General features: G+C 35.5%; 5 protein-coding genes across 5 annotated transcripts; 3 read left to right on the forward strand and 2 right to left on the reverse strand.

The window, feature by feature from the left end:
• Positions 1 to 809: 809 nt before the first annotated feature.
• Positions 810 to 3,567, forward strand: LOC9312304 (phosphatidylinositol:ceramide inositolphosphotransferase 1). Its single transcript, XM_002876190.2, has 11 exons — positions 810 to 1,332; positions 1,408 to 1,497; positions 1,810 to 1,896; positions 1,993 to 2,061; positions 2,144 to 2,224; positions 2,310 to 2,381; positions 2,467 to 2,527; positions 2,618 to 2,720; positions 2,804 to 2,946; positions 3,020 to 3,126; positions 3,220 to 3,567. The coding sequence occupies exons 1-11, from the start codon at positions 1,300 to 1,302 to the stop codon at positions 3,289 to 3,291; spliced, it is 918 nt and encodes a 305-aa protein (XP_002876236.1). The 5' UTR covers positions 810 to 1,299; the 3' UTR covers positions 3,292 to 3,567.
• Positions 3,568 to 6,624: 3,057 nt separating this feature from the next.
• Positions 6,625 to 9,414, forward strand: LOC9312305 (probable serine/threonine-protein kinase BSK3). Its single transcript, XM_021025661.1, has 9 exons — positions 6,625 to 6,932; positions 7,016 to 7,224; positions 7,320 to 7,455; positions 7,580 to 7,713; positions 7,802 to 7,907; positions 8,011 to 8,096; positions 8,283 to 8,639; positions 8,730 to 8,843; positions 8,968 to 9,414. The coding sequence occupies exons 1-9, from the start codon at positions 6,848 to 6,850 to the stop codon at positions 9,211 to 9,213; spliced, it is 1,473 nt and encodes a 490-aa protein (XP_020881320.1). The 5' UTR covers positions 6,625 to 6,847; the 3' UTR covers positions 9,214 to 9,414.
• Positions 9,415 to 9,432: 18 nt separating this feature from the next.
• On the forward strand, positions 9,433 to 10,494 carry LOC110228373. Its single transcript, XM_021025662.1, has 3 exons — positions 9,433 to 9,591; positions 9,712 to 9,912; positions 9,977 to 10,494. Exons 1-3 carry the CDS (start codon positions 9,447 to 9,449, stop codon positions 10,225 to 10,227), a joined length of 597 nt encoding a protein of 198 aa, XP_020881321.1. The 5' UTR covers positions 9,433 to 9,446; the 3' UTR covers positions 10,228 to 10,494.
• A 173-nt stretch (positions 10,495 to 10,667) lies between these two features.
• LOC9312306 lies at positions 10,668 to 11,942 on the reverse strand. The gene is made up of 3 exons (XM_021026493.1): positions 11,650 to 11,942; positions 11,456 to 11,569; positions 10,668 to 11,364 (listed from the first exon to the last, which is right to left on the reverse strand). The coding sequence occupies exons 1-3, from the start codon at positions 11,897 to 11,899 to the stop codon at positions 10,976 to 10,978; spliced, it is 753 nt and encodes a 250-aa protein (XP_020882152.1). The 5' UTR covers positions 11,900 to 11,942; the 3' UTR covers positions 10,668 to 10,975.
• A 1,108-nt stretch (positions 11,943 to 13,050) lies between these two features.
• LOC9314021 lies at positions 13,051 to 14,972 on the reverse strand. Its single transcript, XM_021024056.1, has 3 exons — positions 14,764 to 14,972; positions 14,176 to 14,496; positions 13,051 to 13,471 (listed from the first exon to the last, which is right to left on the reverse strand). The coding sequence occupies exons 1-3, from the start codon at positions 14,828 to 14,830 to the stop codon at positions 13,308 to 13,310; spliced, it is 552 nt and encodes a 183-aa protein (XP_020879715.1). The 5' UTR covers positions 14,831 to 14,972; the 3' UTR covers positions 13,051 to 13,307.
• Positions 14,973 to 15,907: the final 935 nt, after the last annotated feature.

Below are 15,907 nucleotides of genomic sequence, written 5' to 3' on the forward strand. Positions count from 1 at the left end.
CGATAGAAGAAGTAGATGAGACAAAAGATAATGATAATGATGAAACACAGGAAGAAGAAGGAACTACGACAGTGAGCGCGGAAAGGAAGAGGAAATGGTCGGAGAAAGCCTGGCCATTTCTGAAGAACGTGATGCTCCAAATCGGAATCCAGCTCGGTGTTGTCCTGTTAGGGATTTTGATTTTTCAGTTTGTGGGCGCCAAATTTACATGAGAGAGCTATGAATAAACAACCAACGGTACTCACTTCTTCAATCAAAAGGTTTATTAGTACTTTAGACTCAGAAAATATAAAACTAATGGATTAATCGTTAAGCTTTTGTATTTTTGTTTGGTTTAATTTATGAAAGTAGTTGCTCAAAGGTGGGAGTTCTTTGCACCAATACACGATCCTCCCTTGCCTCCTCAAGTGATTGGTGTTTGTTTCTTTCATTAAAATTCTATGAGATGATGACAAGAAAAGAAAGAAAGGATGTTAGTAGAATATGACTTTATTGGATAATCTCCCAAAATTTAATCATTAGTTATCTTTTTATCCTACTATATAGATCGTTGTAATGATTAGTGTTAGGTTTTTGTTGAAAAACAGTATCTACTTTACCATTTTTCTACATTTAGTGTAAGATGTTTTGGAAAAACGAATTATTGTACAAAGAAAATGTTTTTACATTCTATGCAAAATATATATAACATTTCTTAATTTATTCTGTAGTTGGAGTTAAAATAAAAGAATATTATATGTGAAGGAAATGTGTGAAAAAATATTCAACTTTATGAAACAGAGTAATTAATCCCACCCATCATCAGTCGCGACTTTGTTTTAAAAAAATAAAGATTTCAACCGTTTTCTCCGTGTGGAACTCGCGTTTTGTCGTACACCCAAAACGTTGCTTAAATTGATTTGCAAAAACGCTGATTTTGCTTCTATCGGAGATTTTTGGGGGCAACGGAGAAATTTGTTTTAGGGCTTTTTTACTTATCGTCGTTGTCGTCTCAGATCCTGCTAAAGGAATAAGCTTTTCCAACGTTTAAAATCTCTTGTTTATAAATTCTTCACTCTCGTCTTTTGATCTCTTGGGTTTTCCCTTTTGGTATCACCGTCGTTCTCGTTTCTTCGATTCGATGGTTGAGTCACCGGTGTTTACCTCGACTTAGGTTACCTGAAAATTTTGGATTCCACATATAATTTAAGATCTGTAAAAAAATTCAAATTTGTTGGGTTTGGTTTGATGATGTTGACCCAAACTGTTTGGGGTCTCAAGTAATATGGAAGTGGAAGATTAATAACAAACAAGATTATAATGACGCTTTATATTCGCCGCGAAGCTTCCAAGGTTGGTCGTTTTTCTGATTTTGCTATCTTGCGATTAAATTTGACGTTATTGGCTGATTTGTTTGTAAAATTGTAGCTATGGAAGAGATTTTGTTCGGAGATAACGACAGAGATTGGTCTCCTCGCTGAGAACTGGAAATACCTTCTTGCTGGTCTTCTCTGTCAGGTTTTCATCTTTTAATTTCAGTTTTCTGATCACTTCAATCTCTAATTGTAGACTGGAGCTGCGTATATTATTTGAATTCGACACCTATTGAATGATTACCCTTTTCTCAGATTCCGGTTTCTTTTTGCTTAAGTTTGAAAATGAAAACGTAGGATACAGTAAAAGGTTATGATCATGGTTTGTTATACCTATAATTTACTTAAGGCCTTGTGGGAAATTAAAGTACAGGACTTGAAGTTACCCTTTTCTTAATTTATTCTCTTAGTTTCGATTTTGTGTTAGTCCTTTTATGAATGCATCTGTTATGTGCAGTATATTCATGGTTTAGCTGCTAGGGGAGTTCATTATATTCATCGGCCAGGACCAACGCTTCAAGATTCTGGCTTTTTTGTTCTTCCGGTTTGTCTCGAATCTTTCAGCTGCTTTGGTTTGATCCCTTTATTCGTCTGACTATATATTATAGTTAAGCTCTTTTTGGTTTGTTTCGGTTTTCAGGAGCTTGGTCAAGATAAAGGCTACATAAGTGAAACTGTGTTCACTTGTGTATTTCTTTCATTTTTCCTGGTGAGTTTTTCTCAGGATTCATGTCTGGTTCTGTTCTGGTGAAGCAACTGTTATATGGTTTGTTTCGTGTTAAATATTGCAGTGGACTTTCCATCCTTTCATCGTGAAGAGCAAGAAGATATACACTGTGTTGATATGGTGCAGGGTTCTCGCCTTCTTAGTTGTAAGTACTCTTTGCCCTTTGCTACGTAAATGCAATTCAAAGCTTGCTCGTCTTGAAGTTTGTTGCCAATTCTCTCCATAAACAGGCTTGTCAGTTTCTCCGTGTTATAACATTCTATTCGACTCAGCTTCCTGGCCCTAACTATCACTGTCGAGAGGTAAAAACTAAATAAAGTTCTATAAAGGGGGGTATCATCCATATTCATGTGTTTATTCTGGTTAGTCTCTTGTGTTAACTTACAGGGTTCTGAGCTTGCCAGGTTGCCACGGCCACATAACGTTCTTGAGGTGCTCTTGCTCAACTGTGAGTTCTAATCATTTATCCTTCCCTCAACACAATTTTTTGACGCATGTTTCTTCTAGTTCTTATGTGATAATACGCTGATCTTGTCAGTTCCTCGTGGGGTGATATACGGATGTGGAGACCTGATTTTCTCATCGCACATGATATTCACACTAGTCTTTATCCGCACTTACCAAAAATACGGCTCTAAAAGGTACAAAGTTTCTCTAGTCATATCGTAAAACAATAACCGGACAAAATAATCTCTGTAATAGCTTGTAAATGTCCCTGTCACAGGTTCATAAAGCTGTTAGGTTGGGTTGTTGCCATCTTGCAAAGCCTCTTGATTATTGCCTCCCGTAAACATTACACTGTCGATGTGGTTGTTGCGTGGTATACTGTGAATTTGGTTGTCTTCTTCCTCGACAAGAAATTACCAGGTCTGATCTTTGACTTTAGTGATTACTTGCAGAAAACCCACAAATTTTCTCATATGATTTTGTTTTAAAACAGAATTGCCTGATCGAACAACGGCATTGCTCCCTGTGATCTCGAAAGACAGAAGCAAAGAAGAGAATCACAAACTCTTGAACGGGAACGGTGTTGATCCTGCAGATCGGGTACGCACCTAAATTAGCTTCCAATGTTAAATCCGACTAAAAACCCCCAGTAAATTGATCTTAATATGTATAAATTTCCTTGTGGTCTTTCAGAGACTGAGGGCTCAAGTGAATGGCAAAGACAGCAATGGAGGTCACACTGATAATGGTACCAATGGCGCATGAGAACGCTGCTCGACTTTAGTTTTCAGGTTATTGATTATTGGTAAATGTTGATGACATGATTATTGATCCAGAAAAGAGCTCGATGCAGTCTGTATAGTTCCAGTTCCTTGTTTCTCAAGTAATCCGATGATTGTGTAGTGGCTTTTAGGGATTTCACAATTTGACAGAAGGATAACATAACTAAAAACAGAAATATAACCATTTTAGGTTAACGATGAACTTTCGCTTAGCTATATATAATCAACTGCCCAAATGGGACGATGACTTTATCTTCTGTTTAATCCTTGCCATAAATTCATCGGAAATCGGAATTTTTTAATTTTTTTTAATCAGAATTTCTTAGTGTCTCTTTTTTTTGTTTGTCTAAAATTATGAACTACTTTAGCTATTTTATGATTCTTCAGCCGTTTGTTTGGTGAAGGACGTCATCAAAACTATATAATCGTTTTGAAACTACGATACATTTTTAGGATTTCATTTAGTCATTTTTGTTCCCAAAATCTTATTGCGATTCAAACTTTTTGTTCACCAACTCATTTTACTAAAACAGCCTACAACGATCATAATAGCATCATCTAAGTTTAGCTAATAATCAAAACCTACATGTAAATAATTTCTCATGGAATAGTAGTGGGTGAAGAAGTTAAACAAATAGAAACAATTGGGGTAAAAAATGGGAAGAAAATGAAAATGAGCAAGGAGGTGGGAAGAGGGAACGTGGAGTATGTCGGTAAGGAATGTGGTCAAAGGCACATACCATGTGGGCTCACATGTGTTTCACATCTTCTCATTAGGACACTAGCTTTGTCACCCAAAATCTCCCTGTCTCTTCCTTTCCTTTTTTCCCTTTCACATTTTTTTCGGTGCTCATAGTTAAACACTTCTTAATTAGTCCTTAAAATCCAACGCACCAAATCCATACTCCGATAGTTTCATTAATGATATAAGAAAGTAACCGATTCTTCTAACTTAGAAGTTCTAACCGTTTCGTACATTCGAATTTGAAATGAAGTTCTAACCGATGTTTATTAATATAGGTGTCACAACTTCAAATCGAACATGCTAGTTGAATATAAACAAAAACAACAAACAAATGTAAGATAGAACATTCTAATTGATGGTCCAAAATATCACTTGTGTTTAGCAATACTCGGATATTTTGATAATATATAGATCATTGGAAAGGTTATAAAATTCTCTATTAGTTTTTTAGTTACCCTACCGATCGAATAATATTTTGGACCCACTGCTTGAATGCATATATTTGATAAAGTCGATGTTTTTTGTTTTTTTTTTTCTGTTCTTTTGTGGTTAGATATTGTTTCTTAGGATTCGGTGTCTCACGTTCTCAAAGATTATGTGGCGTTTGGCAATTGACTAATATTTATTCGCTGCGCAGCAGAAGATACAAACACAGCGACATAGCGATGCACACATATGATAAACATATATGGTTGGTATGAATGCAATGATAATGCTCATTAATTGTTGTGATTCATGTTTCACAAACGAGGGATTACATTTTTCGTAAGTCATGATGTCCTTTCTTTAATTTTTGGCTGGAAAATCTTCTTCTTTCTTTTTCACTTTTGGTGTCGACTTCTTCTAATTATTGTTGTAGTATTTGAGAGATTATGATAAAGAGGGTCCTCTGGTGTCATATATTGGTAGTAAAATCATTAATTCAAATGCAGAAAGAAAGAGACATTATCATTATACCAACTGTCGGGATATGGTGTGTTTTATGAAGTTCTTGATTTTTAACCTCATTAATTTATATAGTTTTAGAGGGCCTTACATCCTCTATGTTAATAATGAAAAAACCACTTTCATAAGCTATATTTAGAACTCATGGTTGGCCAAGCATGGCCATGGCTACATAAATCAGAGACCAAACAAATTTAAGAAGTGCATGTAACGTTGAAAAGTGATTTAACGCCCACTTACCAACACACACATGCAGTAATAAGGAGATATATATATATTGTGGCCTCGAGACAATTTTAAAATACTCTTGTTCAAACTACGTCTTTTTAAAAGAAAATCTTTATATCGTTTCCAAAATTCGAAAATGGAGATAACGTGTATCAAGATATGTAAAACATTTCTTCACGAAAACGACAACTTTTGAATCAGTGAAAGTTGTTCGCAACAATAATGGAACCAAGTTCATCATGTGTATATGAAAATTTATTTTCTTCGTAAATAAATTCTTTATGAGATTTGATGTCTTAAAACACCTCAAAATATAGATGTGTTGATTGCAAACCCCCACACATGCTTTAATCTTTCGTGAGCATTGCATTTTCAAGCTAATTTACCAGTTTAGAATGATTCATTACTAGAGGGTACCTGATTTCTAGAACTTTTCTCAATGAAACATTACCTTATCATATATTTATATTTATATATATATATATATATATATATATATATATATATATCATTTATATCTCCAAGATTTGATCATTTGCAAGTTAATGTGTGGGTGTTTTTGCTTGATCTATAATCAGAATCAGGATGGAGATAACGTACGTCTTTAGCTTTTGACAAAGAAAAAACGTACGTCTTTAGTCTTTTTATTGGATGCTAAGAAAGAATGGTGGAATTTGTACTATACTGGTTTGAAGATTGTATAAACTAAAATTATAGTGCTCTTAAGTCTTAACCCAACTTGAAGAGAAGGGAAACAAGATAACGTCGTCAAACATTAGTGTTTTTAGCTCATCGTTATAGATCCGTACGTTAATATCTTTTGCTCAACAACCTTAACCTATTATATATCCTTTTATTATGGACACTATTTTCATAAAAATAGTCTCAAACTTTAGGACAAGGTACTATGCAATTTATATATAGGTGGGTTTTCTTTTCCTACATGAAATCTTTCACATATGATCTGTAATAGTATTTTTAATTTTATTACAAAGTATGAATTCATAATACTCACAAAAGTCAGCCAGAAAATAATAATTTTTAAAGTCAATCGCCAACAAATGGTCTAAATGATGAAGTTCACGCGGTTTCAACTTTCAAACATGACAAAAGTGTTTCTGCTTTTTGTGCCTTATTTCAACGGTTAAATAGTAAAAGAGATTCACTAATTTCACCCTATGGTTTGATTTTAGCTCTTTCATGAAATTTTTTTCTCCAATTTTTTAAGCTTATAGTAATTCAATAAAACTACCACATGTACTTGAAAATTATTAAAAAAAAAAAAACAATACTATTTCGTAACAACAAGAAAAACAAGGAATTGCAAAAAGGTTTAAAAAGGAAGAGGCGCAAAGTTTTGTGGCAAAAACAACTTTTGGATAAAAAACATTTAAATATTAATTAGAAAAGAAAAACAAAAACAATCCTCTTTGTAGAGGGAAGTCTGAAAACGCCGAGAAGAAGAAGAAGAAAGCTTGAGACTTTCTCTCTGTATGCATTTCGAAATCGATAAAGACTTCAACTTTCGGTTCTAACAATGACAATTTTTGTATAGTTTGATTTGTCCACCGCTCTCTCGGAAGTCCGATCACCTGATTTCATCGCCGACGTTAGTCATCAAATGGGAGCTCGTTGCTCTAAGTTCTCATTCTGCTTGTTCCCTTCTCACTTCAAATCCGCTTCAGTTCTCGAATCTCCCGATCTCGGTCTGCTTCTCTTGAATTTCCTTTTTGTGTTTTCGATTTTGAGGGTTTTGTCTGATTTCTGTTTTCTTCTCTCTTGGTTAAAGAAAATGGAGGAAAAGTGTGGCCGAGTTTTAAGGAATTCAGACTAGAGCAGCTGAAATCTGCTACCGGAGGTTTCTCTTCAGACAACATTGTATCAGAACACGGCGAGAAAGCTCCTAACGTTGTCTACAGAGGAAGGCTTGATGATGGTCGCTTGATCGCTGTTAAACGCTTCAATCGCCTGGCTTGGGCTGATCATAGACAGTTCCTGGTATTTCGAAACTCTTTTTCATTGCCCTTATCATCAATCTCTGCAAAGATTTGATTTTGGGGGTCTAAATTGAGGAAATGGTAATGTTTGATTAGGATGAAGCTAAAGCTGTTGGGAGCTTGAGGAGTGATAGATTAGCGAATCTGATAGGATGTTGCTACGAAGGAGAAGAGAGATTACTCGTAGCTGAGTTTATGCCTCACGAAACGCTTGCAAAGCATCTTTTCCACTGTGAGTAGAGTACTTAAAACGCTATTCAGTTTGTGATTTGAATGATCAGAACAAGGTTGGTTTCATAGGGTTTGTGTATTTTCTGATGCTGTAGTTGATTGAATGATTTTTTGTGTGTTTTCAGGGGAAAATCATCCGATGAAATGGGCCATGAGGTTAAGAGTTGCATTGTGTTTAGCGCAAGCATTGGAATATTGTAGTAATAAAGGGAGAGCTTTGTATCATGATCTCAATGCTTACAGGGTTTTGTTTGACAAGGTGAATATGTTGATTCAATCTTTCTTTTTCTCTCTGAGTGATTTGTATTTGAAGTCGTAAATTTTGTTTATCTTTTGTTGGTTTACAGGATGGGAATCCCAGGTTGTCTTGTTTTGGACTCATGAAAAATAGCAGAGATGGGAAGAGTTATAGCACAAACTTGGCATTTACTCCTCCAGAGTATTTGCGAACGGGTAAAACTATCTCTGCTTCATGTTTATATATGTCCCTTAGCTTCCAAAATGTTTCAGGGCACAAAGTTCTTAAGCTTAATCCACTTTGTTCATCTTGTGCCAGGTAGAGTTACACCAGAGAGTGTTGTATTCAGTTTTGGAACCGTTCTGCTCGATCTCATGAGTGGAAAACATATTCCACCGAGCCATGTAAGTCCTCTACTAATAGAAGATATACAAACTTTAGATGTAATATAGGACCTGGCTCATTGTGTCCTGCTGGATAGTTGTTGGAAAGAATCTGTATTTCAATCCTTACTAAAATCCAAATGATGTTCATCATCTTTTTCCTGTCTCATTCTTTCTCAGTGACTCTCTAACCTCGCTTGTATACAGGCGCTTGACCTAATCAGAGGCAAGAACTGTGCAATGTTAATGGATTCTGCTCTCGAGGGTCATTTCTCAAACGAAGACGGAACTGAGCTAGTACGCTTAGCCACACGTTGTCTGCAGTATGAAGCTCGAGAAAGACCAAATGTGAAATCTCTCGTCACTTCACTTGTCACACTCCAGAAGGAATCTGATGTAGCTTCATACGTTCTTATGGGTATCCCCCATGAAACCGAGGCTGAGGAAGAGTCTCCGCTTTCTTTGACACCCTTTGGTGATGCATGCTTAAGAGTGGATCTTACAGCCATACATGAAATACTTAGTAAGATTGGATACAAGGATGATGAAGGAATTGCCAATGAGGTGTTAATCTATTCCTTCCTTTCGCTCACGGCTTAGTCTTTTGCATTAGGGACTTGTTATGAATATGGTTTTATTTACCTTCTCCTGCAGCTCTCGTTTCAAATGTGGACCAACCAGATGCAGGAATCTCTCAATTCGAAGAAGCAAGGAGACTTAGCTTTCCGTTCCAAAGATTTTACAACCGCAGTCGATTGCTACACTCAGGTAATATCTCTAAATGCAACATACCTCGAATTTTGTTGATTTAGAAAATTTTCATGCCAAGAGCCATCATAGGGCTAGACATTCAGTCATTAAATTGAAAAGGCTGGCTTGTTTTGTTGTATAGTTCATAGATGGGGGAACAATGGTGTCACCAACAGTACACGCACGGCGGTGCCTGTCATATCTGATGAACGAGAACGCACAAGAGGCTCTGACAGATGCACTGCAGGCACAGGTTGTGTCTCCGGAATGGCCAACCGCATTGTATCTGCAAGCGGCTTGCTTGTTCAAGCTCGGTATGGAAGGCGATGCTCAGCAAGCTCTCAAGGATGGGACTACACTGGAAGCTAAGAAGAGTAACAAGCGCTGATAAATAGCGTTTTCAAAAGCTTTGTATATGCTTATTTTGTTCCCCCTCTCTATCTCCATCTATATGCACATACATACACATATATGTGGGTGTATTTATATACTTTTGAAGCCTTGTTTGTATTTATGGTGATGATTGTGATTTATTAGTGTGCCTCATGGGAAGATCTCTTTAAGAGATTATTTTCAGGCTTTGTCCATTTATCAATCACTTACTTTCCATTGAACATTCTTATGACTGAGACAAAACATTCATTATTATGTAATATGTCCATATTATTTTTCTTCAAACTTGTAAGTTATGGTTTTCTTCCAATTATTCTAGGTTCCTTTTCCTCCGCCGTCTCGTGCATCATTCACGATATGTCTTTGTGCAACTGTAAGACTCTAAGATCTATCTCTATCTCTCGATGATTTAATTATATGCTAGAGTCGATCTGATTCAGTTTTAGACCCTTGGTAATTATTTATGCGTTTCTTAATCTGTAAAACCTTGCAGCAGCGAAAACTGTAGTGTTTTGGGACATGGAGGATTGCCCAATCCCTGATGGTCTCGATGCTCACGCTGTTAAGGATAATATTAGAATGGGGCTTAAGGAAAAGGGTTATCATGGTTATATCGAATCAGTCTCCGCCTATGGTGATTATCAGCATATGAGGGATCGCTTTGGTGGATTCTATGTCAGTCACTGGCCCGATAGTAAATTCCTTCTAATTAATTAAGTGCACTATTTTCTCTTTTCTATCATATATGTATATTTCAGGAGATGGGAGACGTACGATGATGTTGTTGGACTTTCTCAACTATAACTTTGGCAATCATAACTCACCACCAGTGAATTTGATGCTAATCCTTGGAGACATCTCAGGAGACATGGGGTTCATCGGTGCTATTCGGGCAATCAAAAGAAAGTGCAATGTTCTCTTATCACAGCCTCAAAACATATCGGAGGTGCCAGATGTACTTACAAAATGGCCTTGGAAAAGCCTAGCTACTGGAGAAGACCTAATGTGAAAACTCACAACTTGCTGCATCAGTCTGAATTCTAAATTCACAGCTGTCCAAATCTAAAGCTCACAACGTGTTGCGGATCCTTAGATCTGTTGCATTAGTTGGTATCATGATTGTTTTTCTTGTTATAAGGATTCTGTCCAGAGAATCACCTAAGCATCTCTTTTGTTCTTTGTTATAAAACATATGATCATGGTTTTGTTTAGCGATATCTTGAATCTTTATCCTCTTTGGGATGTTACACACTTGAGAACTTCATGGAGTTTGTTATCCATTTCCCTTATAAGCTTATGTATTTATTGATCCTTACTTTTCGGTTTTCTCTTGCCAAAAGGAGTTGAATCCAAAAGTAGCTGTTTCAGTTGCGGAAATCCAATCAGTATTGTGGCATTTGCAAGAGAATACGGCATCCTTCATTGGGTGAGAATATATGTGTCCGTATTTGGTGAAATACGGACCTGAGTAAGAAATTATTACATCTATGTTTGCTGACCAAGTCAGCTTTCAATCAACACTTCCGTTGACTTCCTCTGTATTATTCCTCTGCTTTTGTATGTGTTGAGCAATATCTAATCTATTCTCTAATGCCTAAAAAGGAAAATTGTTCACAGTCTTGGAAATTTACACTCAAACATAAGATAGAAAGACCACAGCCCGAAAAAAGCAAACAAGTGTAAGCTTAGCAACAAAAGGAAGCAACAAAATTTTTGAGCTAGCAAAACTCACCCCCAAGAACTTTAGTTAGAAGACCTTAGGCAGGAGTCGTCGAGACAGCCTTCGGGAAGCAGTACAAACTAAAGTTCCGGCAAGCAAAAATAAACCTCCTGAGAGGCGACCTTCTCGTTCCCTTCAAAGTATTTTCAACAGGTTCAGTTTGGACGATATGGAGGCCTCCAACTGATAGTGTTTCCCAAAGACATTTTGTCGATATAGGAAAATCTAGCGGAACTGATTTGTTTTCAGGCTGTGCAAAGAGAACATTGTGACACTTCAAATTTTGCAAACGGTGAACAGCAGCTACGAAGCTGTGGTGTTCTTCGATCTCTCCCAAGATTAGCATCACGTTTGCTGGTGAAGGGTTATCCAATGCCCAGGTAAAAATGTTCACTAAAATCTTCCGAAGTCTGGCATTTTTGTCTCCTGAAAGAAAGCATACATGATGTATATAATAAACTTAGATCATATGTAAGCACAAGAAAAAGAGCGCAAGAGAGCTTTAAGGAATTTTCACCTGGTGAATGATTGACCACGACTTCAGGAGACTTATCCTGGTTCTCATCGGCATAGATGGATGCCGCACCACGATAATCCATGTTAACAGGGTCAGATGTGTTATATGCATCTCCTGGAAGAAAGCATACATACATATATAATCGCACAGAGAAAAGATATAAGAAATAGTGCAAGAGAGTTTAGGGAATTCACCTTCTGTTTGGTGCTCGACAATTGCGGCTGGTTCAAGACCATCCACGATCTGATTCTTATTGCCATAAGCATAGATGGAAGCCCTACTAAGATACTTCATCTTCACAAGTACTGATCTGATGTTCTTCGAAACCTCAACAGCATTGCTACCACTAGGGATTGGGCAATCCTCCACATCCCAGAAGACGACCGTCTTTGCGGTTTCGAATATCTTCATATGCGCAGGCATCGGATCATCAACAGTATCCATGATAGAAATCAGAGGCACAGAAGATTGAAAACAAAAGAGAGCGAGAGAGGGCAGGAAATATCGGCACATGCAGTAAACCCTACTTATATATGTCCATTTTAGTGGATCTGGGCCATTTCAACTAAAGCCCATTATTATTAGTTGATAACCGGCACATTGTGAACCGAACATAGAATCGTTATTAGAGGTTTCCTTCATTCAATTTGTTTTCACATCTTATGATAGTTGAATTTTGCCAATATTCAATTATGTCATGATTACAAATATAATTTTGATAAAATCACAGATTTTAAAAAAATGAAACCAGTTATATAAAGATCAGTATAATGTTTATTTTCTAAGGTTTGTGGTTTAAATTCTTTTTATAACAAAAGAATTTAATTAAAAAAATAATCCAACCTAGCAATGTAAATCCTATAAATATTTAAATTGAGCTGCGTATAAAAAGATTTTAAAAAAAATACAAGTTATCTTTGAGATTATCTGTAAATAATTAGATTCTAGTTTTTATTCTTTTTTAAGAAACCAGAATTAGTTTGTCACCTACAAAAAATTTTTATTGTTAAATATTACATACCTTGTTTGTAAGGCTCCAATTTGTTAAGAAAAGAGTATTTCATATTCGTACAATCTGTATTCGTAAAATGTGTTTTTCGACCTAGACAAACACGTAAGATTAATATCATCTCAAACTCTAAAAAAATTGAATTTTATACCCAAACTTTATATTTAATGTCTAATTCAGAATCATAATATAATTAATGGATGTTAGTCAACCGTTATGGTTGATGAGTCAGCTGACACGTGTTTTATAATGTGTCGGACGTCACTTTGCTGGTTGTAAGTAAAGTTTTTTAAAAACTTGCAAAATTCGGGTCTCCAACCCACAACATATCACTTAAAAAACTTGTAAAATTTGAGTTTTGGTTCAGTTAATTTAATTAATCGTTGAATAAGAAATAAGATTTTTTACATAATTCACTATTTTTTTTTTTGGTAAACATAATTCACTATCTTCCAAAAACAAAATTCTTTTTTTTTTCTTTTTCTTTTAGCACATTGAAAACATTAGTGATGAGCAAAAGAAAAATGAACAAAATATTCCTCACAAAACTATGAAGTAAAAAACCCAATAAATTTAAGACATGCGATTGCACAATGGTATACATATATTCATTTATCGAACAAGAAGACAAAACAATGGTATCATACAGTTGTTATTATACAGTGAAATGTTGATTATGAAACAGAAACAAAAATCAAACCCACTCTGTATCCTCCCTCTTATATTGATGATATCGGCATCAAATCATAGAAAGTGTAAGATACGGTCCATTATATATGGACATCATCAATCGAAAATATTAATATAAAGTATTATGACACACATGTGGAATTAATGAACATTTTACATAGACGCCGGAGCTAGAGCAGGAGATGAGACGTCTTCGGAGGTAGGGCCTGGTGCAACCTCGGAAACAGGGCCTGGCGCAGCGCCGGAGCTGAGGATTTCCAACATCGAACGGTGAGGATTCATCCGTTGAGCATCGCAGAGATCAGGTAAAAATACACCTGCATGTAGCCAATTTTTAATTGGTACGTTACGTCAATTTTACACTTTCGCATCATTGATTCATTTATTTACTACCAACCTAAAATCATATTCATATATAGGATCCAATGAAATAGAGAATCACTATTATATAAATAATAATTATGTTAACTGAGGCTCCTAGCCTCCTACCGAACCTTGCTTTGACGATAAGAAATACCAAAAAAAAAAAATGAAAGTGACCCCCACGTCTTGAATAAAAATGAAAGTGGCTCCCATAAGTGAGTTTCATGCATTTGTAATAAACTCGAGGAATCTACCAAAACACACAAATATACAAATCTTACTTCATTAACAAGCCATGATAAAGATCATAATTTACACACTTTCTACTTTTCTTGTCACCCCCACATCTTGAAACACTTTCTTATTTTGGTGATACATTAGTAAATAAAGTATGAATTTCTCAACAAAACTGGTTGCAAAGTAACTAAAATTAGATAATTACATCTTCTAACCCAAAAAATGTTTTCAGCAAATAATTTATTATCATAAACGAAGAACTTATACACAAAATCATTTTTATCAGAATACCCGTACGCACGCATTGTGCAAATCATATAATATATTCACACCAAAAGAAGGCCTATATATGTATGCATAATGCATGAATTGGTTTTTTTTTTTTTTTCTTTTTTCAAGGCTTAAGGGAATATTATGGTACCTTCACCAGCGGCGAGATTGAAATAGAGATCAAGAATGTTAGGGCAATAGTCCAAGCAAGCCGATGAGCAAAGCTTAGCGGCAAATCCTGCTTCCATCAATGAGTCCGACGAGATCCCTACGGTTTTCCGATCAACCCCACAAGCGGAAACGCACTCGTCGGTCTCCACGTGGTTTACAATCCCTTCCACGTCCACTGCGGAAGTCCGGCAAGTGAATTCTCCGGCCACATTAGCCGTCTCCAATATACATCTTTTACCGGAAGCAGATATTGAGAACGCGCACATAGTTGTTGGCAGATTCTCGCATATAATGTTTTCCCCTACAATTATAGGAAAGAGTAAGACATAAGAATGGAAACAAAGCTTCACATGAGGATTGACGCTTTCTTTTCCGATAGTTTATCTTAAATCGGTCATGTGATATTGGTCAAGCTATGAAATCTAGGTTGTTCCTATATCGATGTAAAAGACTGATGAAACTTTTCTATCCAAGTAGGAAACAAATTTTGGGTTTGATTATATTTTAGAACTTGGTTTCTAACTATCGAAGAATATAATGATCTATTGATATATATGTTTGTACGTACCTAACGCCGCATGGAGAAGAGATGAGAGAATGAGAAAGATTGGCAATTTGAGGGAAGAATAAGACATTGCTTCTGGGTGTTTCTTTTCTCTTCTTCTCTGTCTCCGTATTTTTTTTTTTTTAAGGGGTTAAAGATTTTCTTGATGTTTTCAAGGAGAAGAGTTATATAGAGAGAACGTGGAAATAGGACGCGTATATGTTGAAGGGATGTTGTGGGGTTTGTGTGTGTATATATATACAAGAATGATTTGTATTTACTATTTCTTTATAACATTCTCTATATATATGGTGTTACTATAATAGTAATAATTGTATTTTTGTCAACAGTAAAGATTGCATTTTGTATAGTAGTTGCAATTTTTTTAATTTTCTTCTATTTGGTGCTTGGTCAGGATATAAAGTATGTTCTATAATTTATATTTATTTTAGTGTTTCTATAATCTAATCGATATTTATATGCATATTTTGTGGAAATCACAAAAAACGTCATCAACTTGGACGTGGGTATTCCGATAAATGCTAATTTCGTTGATAAAATAAACCTAATTATAGTGTGTTCAAAGGTTGACAAAATAAAGTTTGAATACGGAAGATGATTTATGTATTGTCGAGTTGCTGCTATGTATTATCAACGATTAGATGAACTAGGGTTCAATCCAGATGAAAATACTTAAAATTAAATGATATATTAACATGAGTCATATATTATGTGTGTTTCAAACTTTTTTTTAACTTTTTAAAAATATTCAGAGCTTAGTATTTTGGTTACCAGAGACTTTTGCCCGGATTCTTTTAAAATCGTCTACATGATACTAATTAATCTTTTGATGTTTGCACAAACGTAGTAATCATAATTTTAAACTATTGTAAAAGATTTAGTTGGATTATCTTTTTCATTACAGGACTACAGACTTTTTTCGGGTGAGGCGGTTTCTTGGAAACAAAGCGACGTGCTTACAATACATGTCCTCACGTCCGTATTTGATTCAACGCGTTAGTTCAAGATAATATCCTTGCAATTTTTATTATCTCACTTAAACCTTGCTACATGTTATTGTGTTTACATACGATATATATCTCTAACTTGTTGATGATATAAAAGCTGATTAATTATTGGTATTGTTTCGGTTGAACTATAGTAACTT

The sequence above is a fragment of the Arabidopsis lyrata genome (genome assembly GCF_000004255.2).
Source record: "Arabidopsis lyrata subsp. lyrata unplaced genomic scaffold ARALYscaffold_5, whole genome shotgun sequence".
Lineage (NCBI taxonomy): Eukaryota > Viridiplantae > Streptophyta > Magnoliopsida > Brassicales > Brassicaceae > Arabidopsis > Arabidopsis lyrata.

Bases quoted from the DNA above. Each gene is read 5' to 3' on its own strand.
- LOC110228373 (XM_021025662.1), top strand. From the start codon at position 9,447: ATGACTGAGACAAAACATTCATTATTATGTAATATGTCCATATTATTT. The intron at 9,592-9,711 runs GTAAGACTCTAA...AAAACCTTGCAG, and splicing joins CGATATGTCTTTGTGCAACT to CAGCGAAAACTGTAGTGTTT. The intron at 9,913-9,976 runs GTAAATTCCTTC...TGTATATTTCAG, and splicing joins TGTCAGTCACTGGCCCGATA to GAGATGGGAGACGTACGATG.
- LOC9312304 (XM_002876190.2), top strand. From the start codon at position 1,300: ATGACGCTTTATATTCGCCGCGAAGCTTCCAAG. The intron at 2,062-2,143 runs GTGAGTTTTTCT...TAAATATTGCAG, and splicing joins TATTTCTTTCATTTTTCCTG to TGGACTTTCCATCCTTTCAT. The intron at 2,528-2,617 runs GTGAGTTCTAAT...TGATCTTGTCAG, and splicing joins TGAGGTGCTCTTGCTCAACT to TTCCTCGTGGGGTGATATAC.
- LOC9312306 (XM_021026493.1), bottom strand. From the start codon at position 11,899: ATGGATACTGTTGATGATCCGATGCCTGCGCATATGAAGATATTCGAA. The intron at 11,570-11,649 runs GTGAATTCCCTA...GCTTTCTTCCAG, and splicing joins TGTCGAGCACCAAACAGAAG to GAGATGCATATAACACATCT. The intron at 11,365-11,455 runs GTGAAAATTCCT...GCTTTCTTTCAG, and splicing joins CGTGGTCAATCATTCACCAG to GAGACAAAAATGCCAGACTT.
- LOC9312305 (XM_021025661.1), top strand. From the start codon at position 6,848: ATGGGAGCTCGTTGCTCTAAGTTCTCATTCTGCTTGTTCCCTTCTCAC. The intron at 7,456-7,579 runs GTGAGTAGAGTA...GTGTGTTTTCAG, and splicing joins TGCAAAGCATCTTTTCCACT to GGGAAAATCATCCGATGAAA. The intron at 7,714-7,801 runs GTGAATATGTTG...GTTGGTTTACAG, and splicing joins ACAGGGTTTTGTTTGACAAG to GATGGGAATCCCAGGTTGTC.
- LOC9314021 (XM_021024056.1), bottom strand. From the start codon at position 14,830: ATGTCTTATTCTTCCCTCAAATTGCCAATCTTTCTCATTCTCTCATCT. The intron at 14,497-14,763 runs GTACGTACAAAC...CTATAATTGTAG, and splicing joins TCTTCTCCATGCGGCGTTAG to GGGAAAACATTATATGCGAG. The intron at 13,472-14,175 runs GTACCATAATAT...GGCTACATGCAG, and splicing joins CAATCTCGCCGCTGGTGAAG to GTGTATTTTTACCTGATCTC.